This window comes from Panthera uncia (assembly GCF_023721935.1).
Source record: "Panthera uncia isolate 11264 chromosome A3 unlocalized genomic scaffold, Puncia_PCG_1.0 HiC_scaffold_11, whole genome shotgun sequence".
In the NCBI taxonomy this organism is placed as follows: Eukaryota; Metazoa; Chordata; class Mammalia; order Carnivora; family Felidae; genus Panthera; species Panthera uncia.
Genome location: NW_026057578.1, coordinates 62,385,075 through 62,406,639, shown reverse-complemented (window position 1 = coordinate 62,406,639; position 21,565 = coordinate 62,385,075). Strand labels below are relative to the sequence as shown.

The 21,565-nt window shown below is 36.7% G+C and overlaps 1 protein-coding gene across 6 annotated transcripts in view; it reads right to left on the bottom strand.

Moving 5' to 3' along the window:
- Positions 1-1,855: 1,855 nt before the first annotated feature.
- Positions 1,856-21,565, bottom strand: part of PPM1B (protein phosphatase, Mg2+/Mn2+ dependent 1B) — a 96,590-nt gene continuing 76,880 nt past the window's right edge. For 4 of the 6 annotated variants that reach the window (XM_049650207.1, XM_049650206.1, XM_049650212.1 and 1 more), the window contains exon 6: positions 18,067-19,132. In XM_049650207.1, the coding sequence (XP_049506164.1) occupies positions 18,827-19,132 (306 nt within the window). In that variant the 3' untranslated portion in view covers positions 18,067-18,826. Of the gene's footprint in view, positions 6,346-7,086; positions 7,132-9,863; positions 17,212-18,066; positions 19,133-21,565 lie in introns of those variants that run through there. The other 2 variants (XM_049650208.1, XM_049650209.1) reach the window with 2 other exon arrangements.

Here is a 21,565-nt window from a genome sequence, read left to right as displayed (position 1 = left end):
CACAAACCCAAATCTACATTAACACATTTTTCCTTTAATCAGATTCATGTACAGAACACAGACTTACCACTTGTAGATGTAGAATTTGATGAGATTCGACACAGGGTTAGTTACGTAACCACTGCCACAATCATAAGATAGAGCTGGTCCATCGCTCTGGAAAGCTCCCCAGACCCCTCTGCAGTCAATCCCCAGCCCCTGGCAGCAACTGATCTGTTGGCACTATAATTCTGCCTTTTCTTGAATTTTAGAAAAATGGAATCATACCATATATAGTCTTTGGGCTTTCTTTCATTCAACATAATGCCTTTAAGATTCACCCATGTTGTTGCATGAATTGGTGGTTTGTTCCTTTTTGGAACAAACTTTGAATAGCATTCATTGTATATATGTGGTTTATCCTTTACACCAGCTGATGGAACTTGGGGATGTATTTAATTTTGGGCTATTATAAATGAAGTTCTTTATAAACATTCCTGTGCGATTTTCATGTGAACATGTTTTCACTTCTCTTGGGTAAATGCTGAGGGATGGAATTGCTGGGTCCTAAAGTTATATAATATTTAAGGATATAAGGGAGGTGGTTTTTTAGAATGTTTGAACTAGAATCATCAGGACAACTTTGATAAAGGAGGATTAAGTTGGAAGATTCATACTACCTCATTGCAAGAATTACTATAAAGCTATAGTAATTCCAATAATGTGCCAAACTGTTTTCTAAAGTGGTGGGACCTTTTTACCTCCAATAGGCAATGTAGGAGCCTTCCATTTGCTCCACATTGTCACTGAAAATTGGCGACACCAGTCTTTGTAACTTACCTCTACTGAGTAACACTGGTATTACAATGTTCATTTCTTTAATGACTAAGGAATTTGTTGCATCGCCATTTGTTATATCTTCCTTGGTGAAATGCTTGTTCCATTTTTCAATATTTTACCCATCTAAAAAATCTGTCCATTATACACATGAGTTCTTTATCAGTTACATTTTGCCTAAGGCTTGCTTTTTCATTTTCTGAAGTTTTCTTGAAGAGCAGTTTTTTGGTTTGTGTTTCAGTAAGCTCTACACCCAATGCAGGGCTTGAACTTGCAACCCCGAGATCAAGAGTCACATGCTTCACCCACTTAGCCAGCCAGGTGCCCCTCATTTTTTGATATTACTGTAAATATTTTTTTTCGTTTCCATTTCCCATTGTTTGTTCCCTGTACGTGAAAATAGAAATGTTCTGGTACATTGACCTTGTATCCTGTGACTTTGCTAAGCTTATCTATTAGTTGTATTATTTATAGATCCCTTATCATTTTCTACTTACACAATTGTGTCATCTTCAAATAGACAGTTTTATGGGTCTTTCTTTCCATTTTGTGTGTTTTTAATTTCTTTCTTGGTCTTGTTGCCCTGGTGAACATTCCAGTGGCTAGGAGTACAAAAGGTGAGAAGAGACATTCTTGCCTTGTTTGGGGTTTTCCAGGGAAAGTATCAGTCTTTTACCATCAAAGAGATTACGGTTAGGTGTCACATAGTTACCCTTTGTCAGGTTGAGCAAGTTCCCTTTTATCTGTACTTTGCTGAGAATTCCTATCACAAATAGGTGCTGGATTTTGTAATGCTTTTTCTAAATATAATGAGATATGGTGGTTGTTGCTGTTATTTTTTTTTTACTCCCTCCCACTATTGAGTTACATTGGTTTTCAAATGCTTCCTCTGTCAACTTCATGGGCATCAACATTTTCATAATATTCCTTTTTATACATGTCTGTAGGATCTGTGGTGAGATGTTCTCCTTTCCATTTCTCATACTGACAATTTCTTCTTTTTATTTCCTTCTGACCAGTCTGGTTAGAAGTTTATCAATTTTATTGATATTTTCAAGAGCCAGCTTGTGATTTTTCTATTTTTTGTGCCGTATTTCATTGATTTCTGTTCTTATCCTTGTTTCCTTCCTTTCTTGTGCTTCTAGTTCTTAAGTTGGAAATTTAAAGTTAGAGACCTTATATTCTTTCTAATAGAAGGGTTTAAACCTATAAATCTCCCCCTACGTATTGCATTAGCTGAAGCCCCAAATTTTTGGTATGTTGTGATTTTCATTTTCATTCTGTTTGAGATATTTTCTAGTTTTTCCTGTAACTTATTTTTGGTACATGGTTTATTTAGAAGTGTGTCATTCTTTTGTAGGTTAATTCCACTGTGGTCAGAAAATACGTCTTCTAGGATTTCAATTCCTTAAATTTAGTGGGACTTCTAAGAAGGTAGGGGAATCTTTTCCTTGTTCACTTTCCCCTTCCGCTGATTGGTACAGTTGACAACCAGGCCCTGGATGACGATGTAGCCATGAGATGGAAAAGGTCTCGGACTTGAATCACCACATGGGAGAAACACACTTACCTGGAACACCCATCCTGGTCTATAAGTGTTAAGAAATAAGCTTCTAGGATTTGGACCATTATGGGTTTGGTTCTGTTTGTTACAGCAGCTTACCTTACCCTAACTAAAATGCTGCTTATCTTTTTAAGGCTCCCCTGTCTCCCCACTACCCTGAAAGTGAATTTTTTCATAAAGCATAATCTGTATTTTAGTTCATACTATCCAAAGCATATTGACCACATCTATTCAACTACCTTCATGTGTTCCGTTAACAGACAAACATTTCATATGAATATAAATATATGTGATGTTTACTGCATCAGCCATGGTTCCTTTTTATTTTTTAAATAAAGTTTTATTGAAGTATAGCATGCATACATTAATGTGCACAAAATACTATCTCTCTATATTTACAAAGCTGTCTAGATGTGGGCCATTCTCGTCCTTTCCATCATTTCTTTCTCACTTGCTATTTTTGCAGCCCTGGTAATTGAGGAAGTCAAGAAAACAAGACAGAAAAGGCCCCCTGCTACAGAGTGCGGTCACAGAGGGGCCCTTCCTGCATTCAGCTCAATGCCTCTGGCATATGCCTCCAGAGCCACCTTTCCCCATTTTTATTTTTAAGGGACAGAGGATATTATACAGGTATGGAAGAATGTAAAGAGAGAAGCTGCGCTGATCTCCTTTCCCAGAGCAAATGCGAGACTCCAGCCAGGGCTGTTGATACACCATTTTAGCATCAGAGTTATTTTTTAAAGTATTTTTTTAAGACATACATACAGGATGAAAATGGACATGTACCTAAAAAGAGTGCGGTAACAACAAAATAAAAACAAGAAACCACCGGTGTTCACAGAAAGAAATATTAACACGTTCAGAATTTCAGAAAATGCATAAATGATGTTAAAAAAAACACCATAAGCAAAACCAACACCAGAAATTTGCATGTATGTACAGGAAAGGAGTCAAAGTAAAAACTTGAAGTAGCAGAGTTACACACAAAAGAGAGGGCCAACAAGAACTTTATTTCCTATTTTATGCTGATGGAAAACAAGAAAATGATACTGAAAACCTAAGAATATTTCTGGGTGGCCCATTGTTTAAGTTACAGAGAAGTGTGGAGTAGGGTAGCAGCCACAATACCAGAAAGGGTAAAGGTCATTCCAATCTGGGGGAAAGGTGAAAAATGATGGCAACTTGATACCGATCCCAGGAAAGGTCCCAGACTAGATCCTTCTAGTGTTTTCTAATTCTTCAGGAAAAAGAACATCATTCACTATGAATCGACAGGTGTGACCTCACAAACTGTTGGGGGGCAGTTACTTGACTCACGTTTTGGGAAATGCAGGACGTCCACAAGGAACGTAAGATCCCACAATATCCTTTATAACTTGGGAGAGATATGGGCTGATCAGTAAATCGTGACATCCTTACCTAACAGGTTGGTTAATACATTGTTTAACTTAGATCCTACCGAAAAGAAGTTTCTAAGTCCTGTGAGAGGCCGTTAGACTCAGACTTGTTTCATTCAATATACAAGGTTTACATATGAAACTTAGGAGTGATCGGAAAGGAAAAGATAGCTAATAGATCTTACACGAACCCAAAAAATTCTCAAAAGGTTAATGAATCTAACACAAGAAAACTTACTAAGAATGAACACAGATTAAACAAAACACCAACCGTACAAGTGTGGGATAGGGGAAAAAACGCTTAACGGCAGTAAAAATCGTTAACTTCTGAAGACTCACACAGTACTGTGTGGGTGTCAGCAAAGCTAGTCCAACCTCTGGGTGCTACACGGATGAAGAGTATTAACTAGCACAAAGGGCAGGAGAGCTCTGTTACTTATGAATGTTCAGCTCTGGGTTGGGTACTTTCAGAAAGACGTAGAAAACCAGAGTAGTTGCAGGAAAGGGTCTTAGACGGTAAAGACAATTGAAGCCGTGCCATCTGATGAGTGACCTGGGGCAGAACAGAGTAGATGCTAGGAGTCATCATAGTAGCTGCTGTTAAACGTTTGGTCTCAAGAGCTAATAAGACAAATGAAGGGAAGAAACAAAGGACCAGTGAGCCCACTAGAGCCCAAGACAAAATAGATTCTGGTCCTGGAGGGTCAGGCCAGAGACTGCTAAATGGTTTTTCCAACTTTGAGATCCTATAAATGTACACTTAAAGATCTGACCAGGTACAAAATCTGTTACTCTGTTTTTCAAGAACACACAAATGACAATCCTTCAGAACTACTATGTTGTAACTTTTGAGTCTATAAAACTACAAATCATTCAGAATTTGCTTTCTTGGCCACTTTTTATCTCAAATGGACAAGTGTGTGTGTGTGTGTGTGTTTCCCTCCTTGTTTTACTGAGATACAAGTGAAACGTGTGTGTTGCTGTTTGATGGGAAATCAGTCTAGAAAATGTAATTTATTTTGTCCACTCCCCCCTCTGCTAGTGTTAAAGCAATCAGCATTGTATAAATTTTTCTTGGTGAAAGAAACTTCACTAGTATCGGATAGTACACATTTATACTGTAATAGGGGCTACTCTGTCTTACCTGCTATCTTCATGCATGGTCCACCCTGAAAAAGCAAAAAGCCCTAAAAAAACCATACATACAATACAAACATGGGTCATTAGAAAGGAATTCCTTTTACACAGCCAATCTTCCAGGTACATTTAACTTATGGTTTTATTTATATAATTGAGGTTACCTCCAGCTACCTGGAAATGTGTGGTATGGTATGAACCTAATTCTAATCAATTCCAATTTTGTCTTAAAGATATATCTTAGTACACTACAAACATGCTCTAGAAATTACTACATATCTGAGATTGCCATAAACCGCTTTCACCATTCTTCTGAGATTATGCAAAACTTGAATAAACCCATGCAATGCACTAAAGAAATCTGCTATTCTACATACTACATCATGAGATTACCCAGAGATCAAAACATGAAAGGAACTTTTCCATGGCTTTCCCTAAAAGAAATTATCTACTGTCTTTCCAAATTTTTGCCATATTACTTCCTGGAATATTTAGACCAGTTCTTTGGAAAAGCAAGAATTAAACTTGGCAGCCTTTGTGCTCAAGGATCAAACTGGGGTTCCTTTTTTCTTACCAAACTTTCTTGCACCTTTCATCTCAGGGTGGAAATACAATCTCTCAGAAAGGGAATGTACATAGTTACTATGCAGTTACAGTCATTTACTACTCTCTGATTATCTAAAAGTAAGTTAAATGGAACTGTAATAAAAGGCACCAGAGGGGAGCTTACTTAGGTGATGTGTTCTCCAAAAGTAAAAATTTTTGGCCACTGGAAAAAGTATTTACAAGAAAATACCTGAGCTGGTTTCTTGTGCGACCAAGGTATCCACTACCTCGTATATTTTTAAACACATCTTTGACATCATCTAATTAGTTTATAAAGTATCTAATCTAAGGGGTTAAGTTTTGTATTCATGTAAAACAAGCCAGTTAAAAACTTACTTCCCTTTATATTAACTATAAACACTGAACCTCATTTCAGAAGAGGTCTGGGGCATCACAAATACCAGAATCAAAGAAAGATGTTCTTACATGAACATTAAGAGACCCAGGAACTTCTCATTTAAATGGCACTTTTAGGAGAAGGGAAACAATAATGACAGATTCAAGACTGCCTCTAGCCATGAGAATCCTTGGAATAAAACCAAAATCCTGCCCCAAAGCCACAGGTGTTTATCACATGGACAGAGATTTAGAAGGGTGCAATGACAGTTTTTCTTTGCCTCCATTAATGGGCTGTAAGATTACAGGTTAATAGAAGTATAAATAATGCAATTACACAATGCTGAGTTCATTTTTCTTTCGGGTTAAAAAAAACCAAAAACCTTCATGTCCTTGTACTTTTAGGGGCTTGGAAGGTCTGCCAGCCACTGCCTTTCTTGTCACCAGAGCCTTGTTGGGTTTACAGATGGACATGCCCGAGACTGCCATCTGGTGGAAATGATAGAAACTGAAATGATTTTGTTGTTAAATGGTTAAGTACATTGTCTACAAAGAAGGTACGAATTAAAAATATATGAAGGGGGAATGTCTCATTCATAACAGCAGTAAGAAACATAAAATAACAAGGAATTTACTTAAGAAATGGGTAAAAAATATGAATAAAACTGTAAGACTTCAGTGGGGAGTGGGGGGAGGCATAAAAACACTCATATACATAGAAAGATGTAGCATTTTCCCAGAATGGAGCTCCTCTCTGCTAAAGATATCAATGACCCTCTCCCACCCATTAATCTAAGCATATGACAACTCAATATTCATGGGATTTTTATTTAGTAGAGAAAACTTGGCCAAATTATTCAAAAGTTCAAATGGAGAAACATACATTCAATTTTTGTTAAAGCAGGGTAATAAGGAAGCACCTTCCCTACCAGATAATAAAATGTATAATAAACTATGGCACTTAAGATGACATATTGATACATAATACAAAACACTGAAATGGGATGCCCATAAAAATACAAGCTTATACAAGAATATATAGTATAAGGGCATTTTCAAATAAATGAGAAAAGACTGGCTTATGTATTAGCTGGTGTGAGGGGAAAATGGAAAATATCACATTAGGTTTTCGCCATGTAGTATTACCCCAAAGTTCGTTCAACTAGCATTATGTATTTATAATAAAAAGAGCAAAGTCATAAAAGAAAATATATGTAAATATTTACTTACTCAGAATGTGAAAAGATTGTCTATGTATACAACTGAAGGTTCAAACTGTTAAAGAAGATGATAACATTCTAAAACTTTTGAACTTTATTTATTTAAGTAATCTCTAATCCAACGTGGGGCTCGAACTCAAGACCCCGAGACCAAGAGTTGCGTGCTCTTCTGACTGAGCCACCCAGGCGCCCCAAATTCTAAAACTTTTGAATATAAATAACCAAGGGATTCTTCTCAAAACTCATCAAATGAAACACCTCAGATCTTTGCAGTTTACTGTCTGTACATTTTACTTCAATTTTTTTTAAAAGTACAACAAAAAATAAACCCCATTATATTTTACTTCAAATGGCATATGGCGGATAAAAGGATAATCTTTACTATTTTTGACCAAAGATAGCTATCCAATACTATTCAGATCAGAGCCTCTTAGCTCTCTAGTGCCTCTCCAATCATTGCAGAAAGACTTCATTCTGCCTGTAGGAAGAACCAGCATAGAAACGAAAATTTACTGTGTAACAAAAAGCACAGAAATAAAGTATCATGACATAAGATTTTTTGGGGAAAAAAACCCCATGGTATTGACTTAGTAGTTTTTGAGGAATTAGGTCTTTTCCGTATTGGTAGATGTGTTTTGTTCTTAGTTCCATCCCTCCAATATCCTTATTTAAAAAGACAAATGATAATAAAATAGTAATTTGTGGCATATTTAAGAGAATGGTTGATTTCCTAAATATATAGAGATCTCACAAATCAATAAATCAGCAGAAAATATGCAAATGAAAAAGGCTTTATTAAAAGATATAAAAATCAGCCAAAATGAGGAAAAAATGTTCAATCTCAGTAGTAATCAAATATAATTGAAAATTAAGTCAAGAAAATATCACAAATTACAGTATCTTACCCACTGGTTTGGCAACGCGCAACAGTTGAGAGAAAGCAAAAGACACAGGCATTTTTGTGTCCTGTTGGGATTATAAATTGGTGCCCTCTCCCCAAAAGGCAATCCAGGACAACTAAATTCACTTAGTTTCTGTATTTTATTTTTTATTTCAAAATTTTATAAAAAATTCAAATATACAGAAAATTGCAGAAAAGAATTATGATATCCTTATCGAACTGCCCAGATTTAACAAACGTTAACATTTTGATAGGTCTTTGGGGGGCTGGGGGTGGAAATAAAGATCTCACACTTCCCAATGCTTCCAAATAAACACTGTCCTAAATTAATGTGTATCATCCCCATGCATGTTTTATACATATTATTTACCTATAAATTATATATCAAATTTCAAGATTTCGTTATTTTCTGTGCCACTCTTTTAATGCATAATTAAGAAAAAAATTAAACGACAAAATGGTGCTGTAAGAACACTTAGGATTACTTTATACTTATTGTCATAGGGTTTTATTCCCCAGTAAGCTCTATGCCCAACGTGGGGCTTGAACTCATGACCCCGAGATCAACAGTTGCACGCTCCACCGACTGAGCCAGACAGGTGTCCCATAATAGGTTTTTTTTTTTTTTTTTTAATTTTTTTTTTTCTTTCAACATTTTTTATTTATTTTTGGGACAGAGAGAGACAGAGCATGAACGGGGGAGGGTCAGAGAGAGAGGGAGACACAGAATCGGAAACAGGCTCCAGGCTCCGAGCCATCAGCCCAGAGCCCGACGCGGGGCTCGAACTCACGGACCGCGAGATCGTGACCTGGCTGAAGTCGGACGCTTAACCGGCCACCCAGGCGCCCCCCATAATAGGTTTTTAAGACAGACTTTTTACAAACCTGACATTGTCATTTGTTTTGCTTACACAATAACTTTGCTTCTACGTTAAATCATACGTAATCATCTTTAAGACGTTTTAAACAGCATTGGAGTTAACACATGTAGTCCCAACCATATGCAAAAGCCCCACCGTGGGTCTGAAATATGAATTGCTATTACCAAGTCAGAGCAACTGTGCCAGGACAGATGCCTAGCAGATGGCTACTGTAAGATGCCACTGACCTAAGATGCTTCTCGGTCTCAAAGGTATTAAAATAGTGCATTCTGGAATAAATTTTGGAGATTAATGCTGTTACTTAAACGACGTCCTTTTAAAACCTGCCATTTCTCTCAGCATCACATTTTTAGAGTATTAAAAGAGGGTTCACTGCCTAAGGAAGATAAGCCAAGAGCAACTAGCTGCTGGAGCAGAGGATTCTCTGCCCAGCCTTCCCAGGATTTCACTAAAAACCCCAGGACAAACTGGTTTATGCCAAAGGGTACTTGTGAGGAGGTTGAGTTATTCCTCCTTGGCAACATCTGCCTTAAATCAGGAAAATCGTCTAGAGACAGTCACTTCAACGGCCCACAAGTTCACATACTTATAGGCCGAGCCGAAGGTGAATCAAGTGACGCACTTAAATTGGGGCCAAAAAACTCAGGAACTGAGAGAAATACACCCGTGACACTTAAAAGAACCAAACTAATGTGAAAAACATGATGAACAAAACATTAAATTTTAAATAAAGACAATCGTAGTCACTGAATTTTCCATTTGCCTCAGGCTTCAACACAGCACGGCAGGGCTCTTTTACTGGTCCAGCCTTACAGGGGAAGGAAAGGGGTCAGAATGACCTCTGGGCTAGTTTAACATGTAAATGTGCAACAGGAACACACAAAGGAACTCTCATAAGCAGCGTGAAAATTCTTCAGTACTAGATGCCAAAACGGAAGCAGGCTGCTAAGAAGTAGAGTGTGGATTATTCAATTGTAGTTTTATTAAAGGGAACTACATTTATGTAAGAAGGTGGCAATGCGTACCTGCCAGGTATCACCATTTATGAGGCCACAGTAATGAAAACGTGGTATCTGACAGGGTTGCACCAAAAGACAACAGAACAGAATTTAGAAATAAGAAGTGCATCATGTATGTAGGAAACTGGTATGAGACAGGGCTAGCCTGGTGTTGACGCAATTAGCTAGTGGCCTGCCGAAAATTAGATTCCTGACTTCATGCTATATAAAATAGTAAACTCAAGATGGATTAAAATCCTAAATATATGGGCTTGGGAGATAGGATGAAGACTTTACAACTACTGGAAGCAAAGAGAATATGTGAACCTGGGATGGTAATGATTTCTTGAACAAGAAAGACAATAGTACAAACCATAAAAGACTGATAAATAACAAAAGACCCCATACACAAAGTGCGTGTGTGCACATATGTGTATATGTGTGTATATATGTCTGTGTGTGTGTGCATATTGAGAGAGAGATACTAGGTTTTGTAGCACTTACAAGCAAAGGTTAGTATCCAGACTATATAAAAAAACTACAAACGAGAAAATGGCAAACCAAAAAGAAAAATGAGCAAAGGACATGAGCAATCATTTCAGATGAAACTCAAACGGCCACACATACAGAGATGTTCCCCTCACATGTAACCAGATATGCAAATGAAGACATACTATTTCATGTTCACCTAACTGGTAAATTTAAAGTCTGGCAATACCAGCATTAACTGAGAATGGAGATGGACAGAGAAAAAGAATTTTTGTACATTTCTAGTGGAAATGGAGACTAGTATACACCTTTAGTAGAATGCATTTGCATTATTAACTTGAAGACATGACTACTTAATAACCTAGTAATTTTATCTCTAGGCAAATACTAGAAAAACACTAGTACATGTGCTCAAAGGGACACATGCCAGGATGCCCACTGCATCACTTTTTTTAGTGGAGAGTTACAAATAGTCTAATATCCCTTGATGATGAAATGGGGACTACACTGTGGGGTAGTCACACAAAAGAATACCAATTTATTTCTCAACCATTAGCTTGTTTTATAGAAGAGGGGATGTAGAGGTAATAATATGAGCAAATAAATTCAAACCTGAGGTTGGAAATAACACCCTTTCCTCCCCGTAATACCACTCCCCAACCCCTGGCCCAAATCAAAACTTACCCCAACATGGTGGGTGGATGTGGGGGGGGGAAGGGGTAATGAGATGGTTGACCCCTCGTGGTGGGTGATATTTGGCCTCTGGCACAACTCCATTCCCCTTCCCCACCTCCTAAATATGTAAATCTGAATACTTGGGTAGATCACAAATCAAAACCTGTAATCCTCATTCACAGTTCAGCCCACACACTTCTGAGTTTCCTTCCTTGTAAAAGAGCGTAGGTCTACTTTCATTTGCCAGGTCATATATATACACTCTGACCCTGGTGACCTTTAAGCTTTTCAAAGTCCAAGAACCTTTACTCAAATCAAATCTCCTATGGAATCCCAACAAGTACCACAGAAAAAAGCAGAACTGCTCTGGAGGTTGAAAAATGGCACCCTTGTCATTCTTTTAGGGAATTTGAACTACATGAACATTCTTAAGGCTATTACTTTATTGCTGAGTATAAATCATTTTAAAATGTTAACTATTGGGGCACCTGGGTGGCTCAGTTGGTTAAGTGTCCGACTTCGGCTCAGGTCATGATCTCGCCGTGGTTCACCAGCTCAAGCCCCGCATCGTGCTCTCTGCTGACAGCTCAGAGCCTGGAGCCTGCTTCGGATTCTGTCTCCTCTCTGCCCTTAGATTGTACTGGTCCTCTTCACTCAAATACATGCCCAAGTATTTTCATTAGAGGTAGATGTTTTAAGAAAAATGCATTTGTTGCACAAATTTAATTACTAAAGAAGTTACTATTGCCATTATAGACTAGTGTTATTAGTCAAGGGGGGAAAATCCCAAAACTTTGATTCCACCCATATTTGACGTTCATTTATTTTTGAGAGAAAGACAGAGCATGAGTGGGGGAGGGGCAGAGAGAGAGGGAGACACAGAAACCGAAGCAGGCTCCAGGCTCTGAGCTGTCAGTACAGAGCCCAACGTGGGGTTTGAACCTATAAGCTGCGAGATCAAGACCTGAACCAAAGTCAGACACTTAACCCACTGAGCCACCCAGGCGCCCGATTCCACCCATACTTGAAAGTTACAGTTCCTTTTTGTGCTGCTAGAGTTGTGGATATAAGAGATAAAAGAATTACTAACCTCCTAATCCCAAGATCATGTACCCTTCACTCCTGAATTAGAGGAGCATAGCTACCATTTGAGCAGGAAATGATGTATCTAGTTAACAGAAGTATTTGACAGGCAGAATAAAACTAAAACAAAATAAGGGGCGGGGGAGAAGAGACCACAGTCAAGAAAAACAGCAAGTGAGAACAGCAGGGATGTGGTCGCAGCCTGAAAAGCAACTTATTCTGTATTAGTAGCTAGCTGGTTTACTTCTAGACCACAACGTAACACACAATGCACAAAAATAAACACTTGCTTAGCGTTCTCATTAGGGCTTACAGAAAATTGCCAAAGTTGAATAGGAAAACAAAAAAGCAAAAAACAAAACCTTAAAGCAACTGAACACAAAAATACAATGCAAAACAAATTGTTATAATGCCCATAAGAGTTTACTTGCAAAAGCAAGTAACTCTTCAAATTGCTTTGAAGTACCTTAAATTCTAGTTGTAATGACTTTTAGCTTTTGTATTACAAATACAATGGAGTTTCTGCACTTTGAGCATTGTATTAACATGTGAAACAAACCACAATATGCTAGTTTTTACTTACTACTATTTAGCCACCCAAAACAAAATGTGCTCTAAAATCTTCACCAAATGCTTTCCCTTATTATTAGTTAAATCCGATTAGTTCCAAAATACAAATAAAGGCAATTTGGAAGAGGAAATATGAATTTGAAATCATTGAAAAATGCAATCTATGATTTGGCAAGTAAAAGAAATTCAATGGCCAAGTTCCAGTTAATTTCAATAACTGAAGTTTAACTCCAGTAACATGTGGACGCACTGGTCTGACTGCATACTTTCACGCATCCAGAAAACACACACACACAGTTTTCTGATGACCAATTTGTTGTCTAAAAACTAACTTTGTTCATAACGTCAGCATACTTATTTATACAGTCTTCCTCCATCAAGTATTTCAGGTAGCTTAGTTTAGAATATGAATTAGTGAGGCTCTAATTTCCAGCTCAAATGTTGGGCTAATATTATAGTAACCTGTCTCCCCAACTGATGACCATTTCCCTGGTCATTAAAAGCCATTCTGAAGCCTAGCTTGGGGTGGGGGTGGGGGGAAGGAACACCTCAGGGGACATGGCAAGCACCATCATTTTCACATAGGAAGACTGACTCATTATATGGAAACTTCATCTGAGTTTTAAATTTTGCTACAGTTTCTTATGAAGACCAAGGATCTACTTATGTGGTTGGGAGAGAGCCTGACAAGCACTGTGAAAAGACATCAAAACTCAACTGAATCCCACACGTCCCCAAAATAAAACCAACCTAAGGACTTAAGGAGAATTCAGCGTTGCAGTTACTTTTAACTAAACACATTTAAAACCAAAAGCTCAAGCAGTAAGTCTCTTAAGTCAGTATTATAATTACCAAGCCTCATAATTGGGCAAGAAACAGGAGACAAATTACGAGTGCTTGCTTTTTTTTTTTTTTTAACACTTCCATGGCAACTTCACTCAACTCTACTTGAATGTTCAGCTAAGTGAAAAACCTTAACAAAAAAACTTCATAACGCTCCCATCCATTTAATGGTCATTAAAAAAAAAAAAAAAGTCCTATCTTTATCCGGCCAACGTGACGTGACATCTCAGGTGTGGTAAAATGATTTAACACAAATCTGTAGTCACCGAAGACTTCGTAAAAGACTAAAATGGACCTTTCAAGGAGGTCTATGAAATCAGAACTACGTCTTTAACAATACTAACACCTATTATTTTTTCAACATGTTGACACTTGCATGGACCGTGCAAAACAAATAGTGGGTAATAGTGAAGACCCCTCGGTGTGCATCCAGACAGACAACAAACTAATCAGCTGCTACTGTTCTCTTCATGCCACACGCAGAGAAAGGGCGGGGGCGGGGGGGACCTGTTTCACTTAATGGTGTCCTTGATTAAGCAGGAAAACTTTTTTTTTTTATTACACCTTTATCCTCGAGTACACATCTTTTGAGTATCTTAGGTGATGAAAAGGGAGGTACCGGCTCCTGTAGCATGCTTGAGTGTGACGGCTGTCACTTAAGCTGTGTGCTGAACTAGCCGCTTTCATGAAGCACCATTTTGCCTTGAAAGAATGACTGACAGACTATGGTTATTCAGCAGACATTTTCTCCGAAACAAATGAAGTAATAAGCCTGTCGCTTAAGGAAAACAACTGACAATATTTGTTGCCGGTGACAAAATTTCACCTTTCAAATGACAATTAGAATTTTGAAAAATCTGTATCCGTCACCGTGAGCCTGACAGCTTCCCAATACTTAACAAGATTTTTTTGAGGAGATCAGTTATAGTCACAAGAAAATCTTAAACACTGCATAATAATGTGTCAATATTCTAAAGAAAGCACAATTCGATGAAACGGTATTTTCCAAAAGATCAGTGTATGATGTTACAAAATCATGCCAAAGTAGGAGATCCATTCAAACTCCAACAAGATAGAGCAAATGGATTTTAATGTAACAGAGTACGAAGCTGATCAAGTTGCGGATTTCACACTGCATCCAACCTTCAAGAAACTACCTACCAGCTCTGAAGTTCTGACAGTATATCAAACAAAATATTCAAAATTACCTGAAGCTATTAAAATACCCTTTCCATATACGTATTTTTGTGATGCCAGATTTCTTCATATACTTCAAAGTGCCACATTGCAACAAAATGAATGCACAATCAGACGTGAGAATCCAGCCCAACATTAGAGTTTACAAAAACGAAAACAAGTGCTACTTGTCACACATAATTTTCTAAATTTGGAAAATAATTATTTGTCATGAAACAATGTTATTTATGTTAACAGTCAATTGATTTCATTTTTTAATGAATAAAAATAGTACACAATATAATGTCTTGGCTTTAATTTCTAATACAATAAATAAATAAAACCCACAAAAGCAGTTCTTTGGGATCTTTGATCTTCAAAAATATAAATGGAAAAAAAAAGAATATAAACGGGTTCTAAGACTAAAATATTTGAAAACAGCTGGACTAGAAAATTCAGATTAGTGAAGACTGAATTCAGGTTTTTCTTCTCAGTCACACATTATTTGTATGTCAAGGGCCACCAGACCACTTGAAAAAGTGGCATAAAAAATGGTTTTGGAGTGAAGAAGGAATTAGTCAGTATTGTCCTATACAGTTTGGATAATTCCTCTTTGGGATTATAAATCACCCACATGGCTTTGCATGAAAATTTCACAATAAATATTCCAACTACATAAAATGTTGAAAAAGAACATTCAAAACTGGACTTTTGCTTTTAAAAATCATACCAAATAGTAATATGTCACACTGTTTTTATCAATTCTTTATTTAGGTAACAAGTTGGTTATGTTCACTGCATTGTATGAAACATCACAATATCTTACTGGAAAGGTACTATCAGTACAGGGTTGGATCAGAGTGGGCAGTATGAACAATAAACCATTTTGCATTCTTCATTCCCTATCTTTTTACAACCCCCCAAACCCAGTAAAGGGACAGATAGCTTTTAACATCATCATGTAAAGCACTTTAACTTACAAGGCTAAAATCTAAGGAATAAATAAAATATATTGTGGCAATAATTCCTTTAGACCAAAAATCAGGTGCACAATAAATCAAATGATCAGGAAAGCTGTCTGTATTCAAATGGTGTGGCTCTCCAGAAACAGCTTCAGGAAAATGTTACAGAAAATATCATGAATTCCATTTCACACAGGACCAGATGACGACTCATTTTAACTACACACAAGGGCAATTACATCCTGCTGAAACACAATTTAAACATATAGGATAATGTTTACAAAGCATCCACAACATGTAAACCATGTACAAATGGATACATTCATTGCTTCTCCTACCCCAATAGCTTCTTTTAGATAAATATTTTACTCTTCATGTTCAGCATTAATTGGATTTACTACATGCAAAACTCAAAAGAATTCAAGAATTCAAGGTTATTGTAAAAATAGAATTAAAATAATCTTCAAGTACCTTATGTGATAGCCACTCTGTACCGTGCCCAATGTTATAAAATGAAAGGTTACTGAACCCATGAAAATATCTCTGTAATATTTCCTTAGATCTAAAATAGATAATTTTAAATGTATTTATAGTCATTTCAATGTGATATTCTGAGCTTTTAAAATAACGTAAACAATTAAAAATTATACCAAATTACACACAAAACTTGTATCTTAAAAGCTGAAAAAGTAAAACTATAGAAACCCACATGTAAAACAAAAATCACAATTTACATTATAAAGGCAAATCTCATCATTTAAAAAAATTTGCAGCAGTGAGATGTCAAAGCAAATTATAAATAGCCATAAATTAACCCATTTGGTTTCAAAAGATTTTCTAGTGAGAGTTGAAGGATGTAGTAGATACATGCATAAAATTTGTGAGGGTTTATAATATTATTGCCAAATACACTTTATCTTGAAGCAGGCAACATTACAATTTGGACATTATCGGAGAACCCAGTTTGGTAATACAGGTAAAATTAGAAAAAAAAAATTAAATAACAATTAATAATAAATATATATCCTATAGTAAATTGCTCAAAGGAAATCTCAAGCCACAGAGCTGCAAAAGGCTTCCAACGTGGTGAACTGAGAAAGGAGCATCCCATACAGTTCTTTACTCTTACATGCTTATATGTTGTGTGTCTTGTCTAAAACAAAAACGAAAACGAAAACATAATGTATCTTCATAGTACAGCTAACTATATTCCCATGCACCTTGGGCACAGTTTGTTATTTGTGGTGAAATCACTCCGTTGGTTCCTAGGGCCCAAAGTTCAATACAGGTGTAACCAGTATGCCTGAGGTTGGCGAAAAATACTGCAGTACAGGCAATGCTACAAGTGGCAATTATCAGAAAACACAAATATGAACAAATGGTGGGAAATGCTAATGATTTTCTGCTCATATCACAAAACGGCGGGAATCCACAAGAATATGTTTCCCTTGTATTGAAGCAAATTGTGATTAAAAGTTTTTTTCCCCCAATTTTCAGAATCAAAAGCATTTTAGAAGGTTTATAAGGCTACCATGGGTCTTCTAGATCTCCAGCACCCTACAGGAAGAGAAAAGGAAGAATATTATTATTATTTACCTACACCACTTCCGGGTTGGATTGAATTTCAAAAGAAAACAAAATTAGATGAACAAATTACCTTCCTTTGTTTGAAAAGGCACTTTTACAGAGAGCTGTGTGCAGTGTATACCTTGTGTACACACATGGGTCTATCTACTACAGATAGGTAACTGGTTGGGTTTTTTCCTCCCCTCTCCACCAAATGCCTTCCTCTTTCACAAACCACTTAAAAACATTCTGGCATTGGAAAAACAGATCAAAACATCAGCTACGTTCGAAGATCCAAAGTTTCGCCTTAGCGCACGTTAAGCAATTTTAGATACGTGACAAATATAAACACGAAGGAGAAAAGTTAATGTTCTACACCCACAAAATAATTTAGCTGTAAAAAAAAATTTCCCCATGTGACTCCCGCATCTTAAAAACCTATTTTTAACAACAACAACAAAAAACTCATATCTGCCACTATGTAAAACATCCTGTGATTCTTGCCTTTGTTAAGAGCTGATGAATATTTACAGCAAAGATCACAGTCTTGCAATCTTTAAAACGCTCATCATGGCAATTTTCCGACATGTCTATGTGTGTCCATACTGTCCAAAGATTAGTATCACAAAAGATTTTGTATCACAAAAAGGGGATAAGAAGCAGAATGGATTTGAGTAAGCAAGACTTTTCAAAATGTTTTCTTTTAGTTACTGAAAAAAGCCAAGCCAAAAGTTTTCTAAATGGTATATAAATACAAATGAATTTCTAATGGGCATTTTTCCAATATACCAAACCTGGTTGTTAAAAAAAATTTTTGTTTTGATTTAAAAATAAGTACAACATGCATAGATTATTCCACATCACATGCTTTATTTGGACTTGAACACTTATAATTTCATTCTAAACACTTGGTTGACATACATTTTGATGTATGTAGTTAGGCTATACAGAATGTACAAACCAAAGCTGTATCAATAATACATAGATTTTTCAAAAAATAGGTTTCAATAAAGAATACAGAGAAAGGAAAAATAACCACATATGCAATAGCTCAGAACTTCTAAAAATAAAACTACAGAGATGTAAAATATAAACAAGTCAAAGAACACACAAATCATCATCTTTGGAAAAAAAAAAAAAAAGTACAGGCCAGCATCTGCCATTCTTTGAGGAACTGAAATTACTAAAGAAAACACAAATTTATTACAAAGCTAACGATGAGTGTTCTAGTATGTAAAATAATGTGAAGCAATATAATTCTACATTAACAAGTTTTTCCACAATATAATGTAATCTCGCTTATCAGTAATCTCTAATCCTGTCTAGTATAACTTTAACTATTGATTTGAATAACTAGTAGCCTCATTCTGGCATACAATAGGAAATGACATATAACTTTATTAAATTCAAAGTTCTAGAAATAGTCCACTTTAAACTGATAAAAGTGTATGCAAAGGCCTTCTTTAAAAAACAAGGCTATATGAATGTAATAAAACTAGTTGACCAAGGGTTCAAATAACAAAACGGTTCTACAAATGCATACATTACACTTCCTAAGTAAAAACCATCAAATCAAAGATCACAAAAATATTACCACGGAGTCAGGTCACATGGGTTTACCACTCATCTTTGTCCCTGCATCTTCATTATAGCTGTCTAATTCAGCAAGATCACTTTTTGATTCAGTATGGCCTTCCTGCATTGTCACTGGGCTTCCAGCATCACTGTTCGAAGAAGGAGCTGTGGCAGCTTGGTCAGCCGGGCTTTCTTCTCCCTCTACTTTAGCTAGCCTGTAACTAGTCAGCATCTCCTCCAGAAGTTGTCGGTAGTTTCCCCTATGATTAATTCTCATTTGCCTGAGAGCTTCCACCAATTTTCCCTGTGATCCACTTTCCTCTGCTTCCTCGGAGGCCTTTTTTTAAGATTCAAGACCCCAGTGTCAGTAGACAAACTAGGATATCACATGTATATCATAACATATCACAGCAAAGCACTCATTTCTCTACCACGAGTAATATAGGCTAAGCACGAGAACAGTTCATTAGATACGTATCAAGTCTTACTTGTGTCAATAAAAACTTCCAATGGAAATATCAAGTCGATTTTAGCAAATTACCATTAACTAGTTTACATCTTATTCCACACTGTCATTTGAAGCTCCATCTGAAATTTACTCCGCTATTGGAATTCAACAGCAACACAAGCATTCCTAAAACTGACTTACTTATAAAAGAAAAACCAGTAATTGGCTATAATGGTTTAGTACAAAAGGAAATTAGTGTTTAAAGCAATAGGAAAGGACAGAAAAGCAGGCCATTAGAACATTAGTTTCTTCATCACTTCTGCAAAATGACAGGTAGGAAAGGAGACACAAAACGTAAAACTATAAATTTAGACTGGATTTTGGGGAAATTTTAACGCTTCTGTGGATAAGAATTTTATTTCCTGTTTGTACTTAAATACTTCAATTAAAACATTTCTAGATAAAAATAAACGAGTTATTTTAAACATGATAATAAGATATGAATAGGAAACTACTCACTCCTTTCCTATTTTATTAAATTTTGGAAAACTTACAGGTTTCTACAATAGCAGCTGCTTAATCTCGTTAGCTGAACACGCTCTCACATCAAAGCTGATCACAGTTAAGCTGACAGTCTAAAAGGAAGAACCTTACATCATGTGCCTCCTGATGTGATGCATTAGGGAGTGTAGGGCCATGTCCTGTGTGTTCTTGCCAAACATGTTTAATACAAATCTAATAAAGCGAGTTCCCAATTTACGGGAAAACAGGGAATAGAGGACTGAGTTAAAGGACACAAGAAAACAATCACATGATCCAGAATGTAGGACATGCTATACAAAGCTGGCTCAGGCCCTTCTTTTTCAGTGGCAAGGGAAAAAAGAAAGTGGGGGCTTGGTTACGGACTCCATTAATATGCTTGACTGATACCGTAACAGCCTGATTAGACCATCGTTTAAAATAACTACTGTAACAGGCATTCTAGGGACAACTGGGAAAATCCGGAATTGGCACTAGATGATAATCTTTATCTTATTAGGTATGATAATAGTATTATGGTTATAATACTAGAGTTATGGTTGGAAAGATGTCCTCATTTTTTTCTTTTTTTAAAACTAAGCTCTATGCCCAATGTAGGGCTTTAAGTCACGACCCCAAGATCAGGAGTTGAATTCTCTATCAACTGAGCCAGCCGGGCACCCAAAATGTCCTCATTTTTAAGAGCTTCATGCCAAAATATGCCAAGATGATGTCTGCAATGTACTGTTAAAAGGTTCGTGAAAGAAAGGGGGAAAAAATACACACACACACACACACACACACACACACACACACACACACAGAGATAAAGCCAATATGGTAAAATGTTTACAGTTGTTGAATCAAGGTAGAAGGTGTGTAGGTGTCCATTGTGATCATTTCAATTCTCCATATTTGGGAGTTTTTATCATAAACTGTTGGGAAAATCAGGGCGCCTGGCTGGCTCAGTTGGTTAAGCGTCCGACTTCGGCTCAGGTCATGATCTCAACAGTTCATGAGTTCGAGCCCCACATTGGGCTCTGTGCTGACAGCTCAGAGCTTGGAGCTTGTTTTGGATTCTGTCTCTCTCTCTCTCAAAAATAAATAAACCTTTAAAAAAAGTTGGGAAAAAAAACTCTAAAAAAATGGTTACTGATCTAGATGATCTGACATAAACTTTTAACCATCTCTGGAAACTGATACTCTACAATTCTGCAACAAAGAAACAAAGATATGCTGATATACCACATAATAAATAGCAGCGCTTATTAGAAAAACGAAGAGCACCTGAATGCTTTGGGGGGGGGGAAAAGTGCCCTTGTGGCAAAAAAGCAAGAGATGATACTGTGCATCGTGTATGTTTTATGTGTATGTATATGTCTATTATCTGTTCATTTTAGGATGTTATATGTAAAGTGCCTGGGAAGACAGGAAATACAGCAATATACAAGTGATGGTATTGGATAGTGAAGTTATAGATGCTTTATTTTCTTTGAATTCTCCAATTTTCTACCTCAGGTAGGTTAACTGTCAAATAACTTTTAATTTTTTTTTCCTTTTTAAAATGTTTATTTAAGTGATCTCTACACACAACATGGGGGCTTGAAGTCACGACCCAAGGGTCAAGAGTCGCGTACTCGTGGCTCTTCTTGAGCCAGCCAGGTGCCCCAAATAACTTTTGTTTTTCTTAACTTGCAAAATTTACCGGGTGGAGAAAACATAATAAAATGTGCTCTGTTAAGATTTTTCTTATTTTTTCTCCCTTACCTTTCCTTATGTGCTAAATAAACATGTTTCCCTATA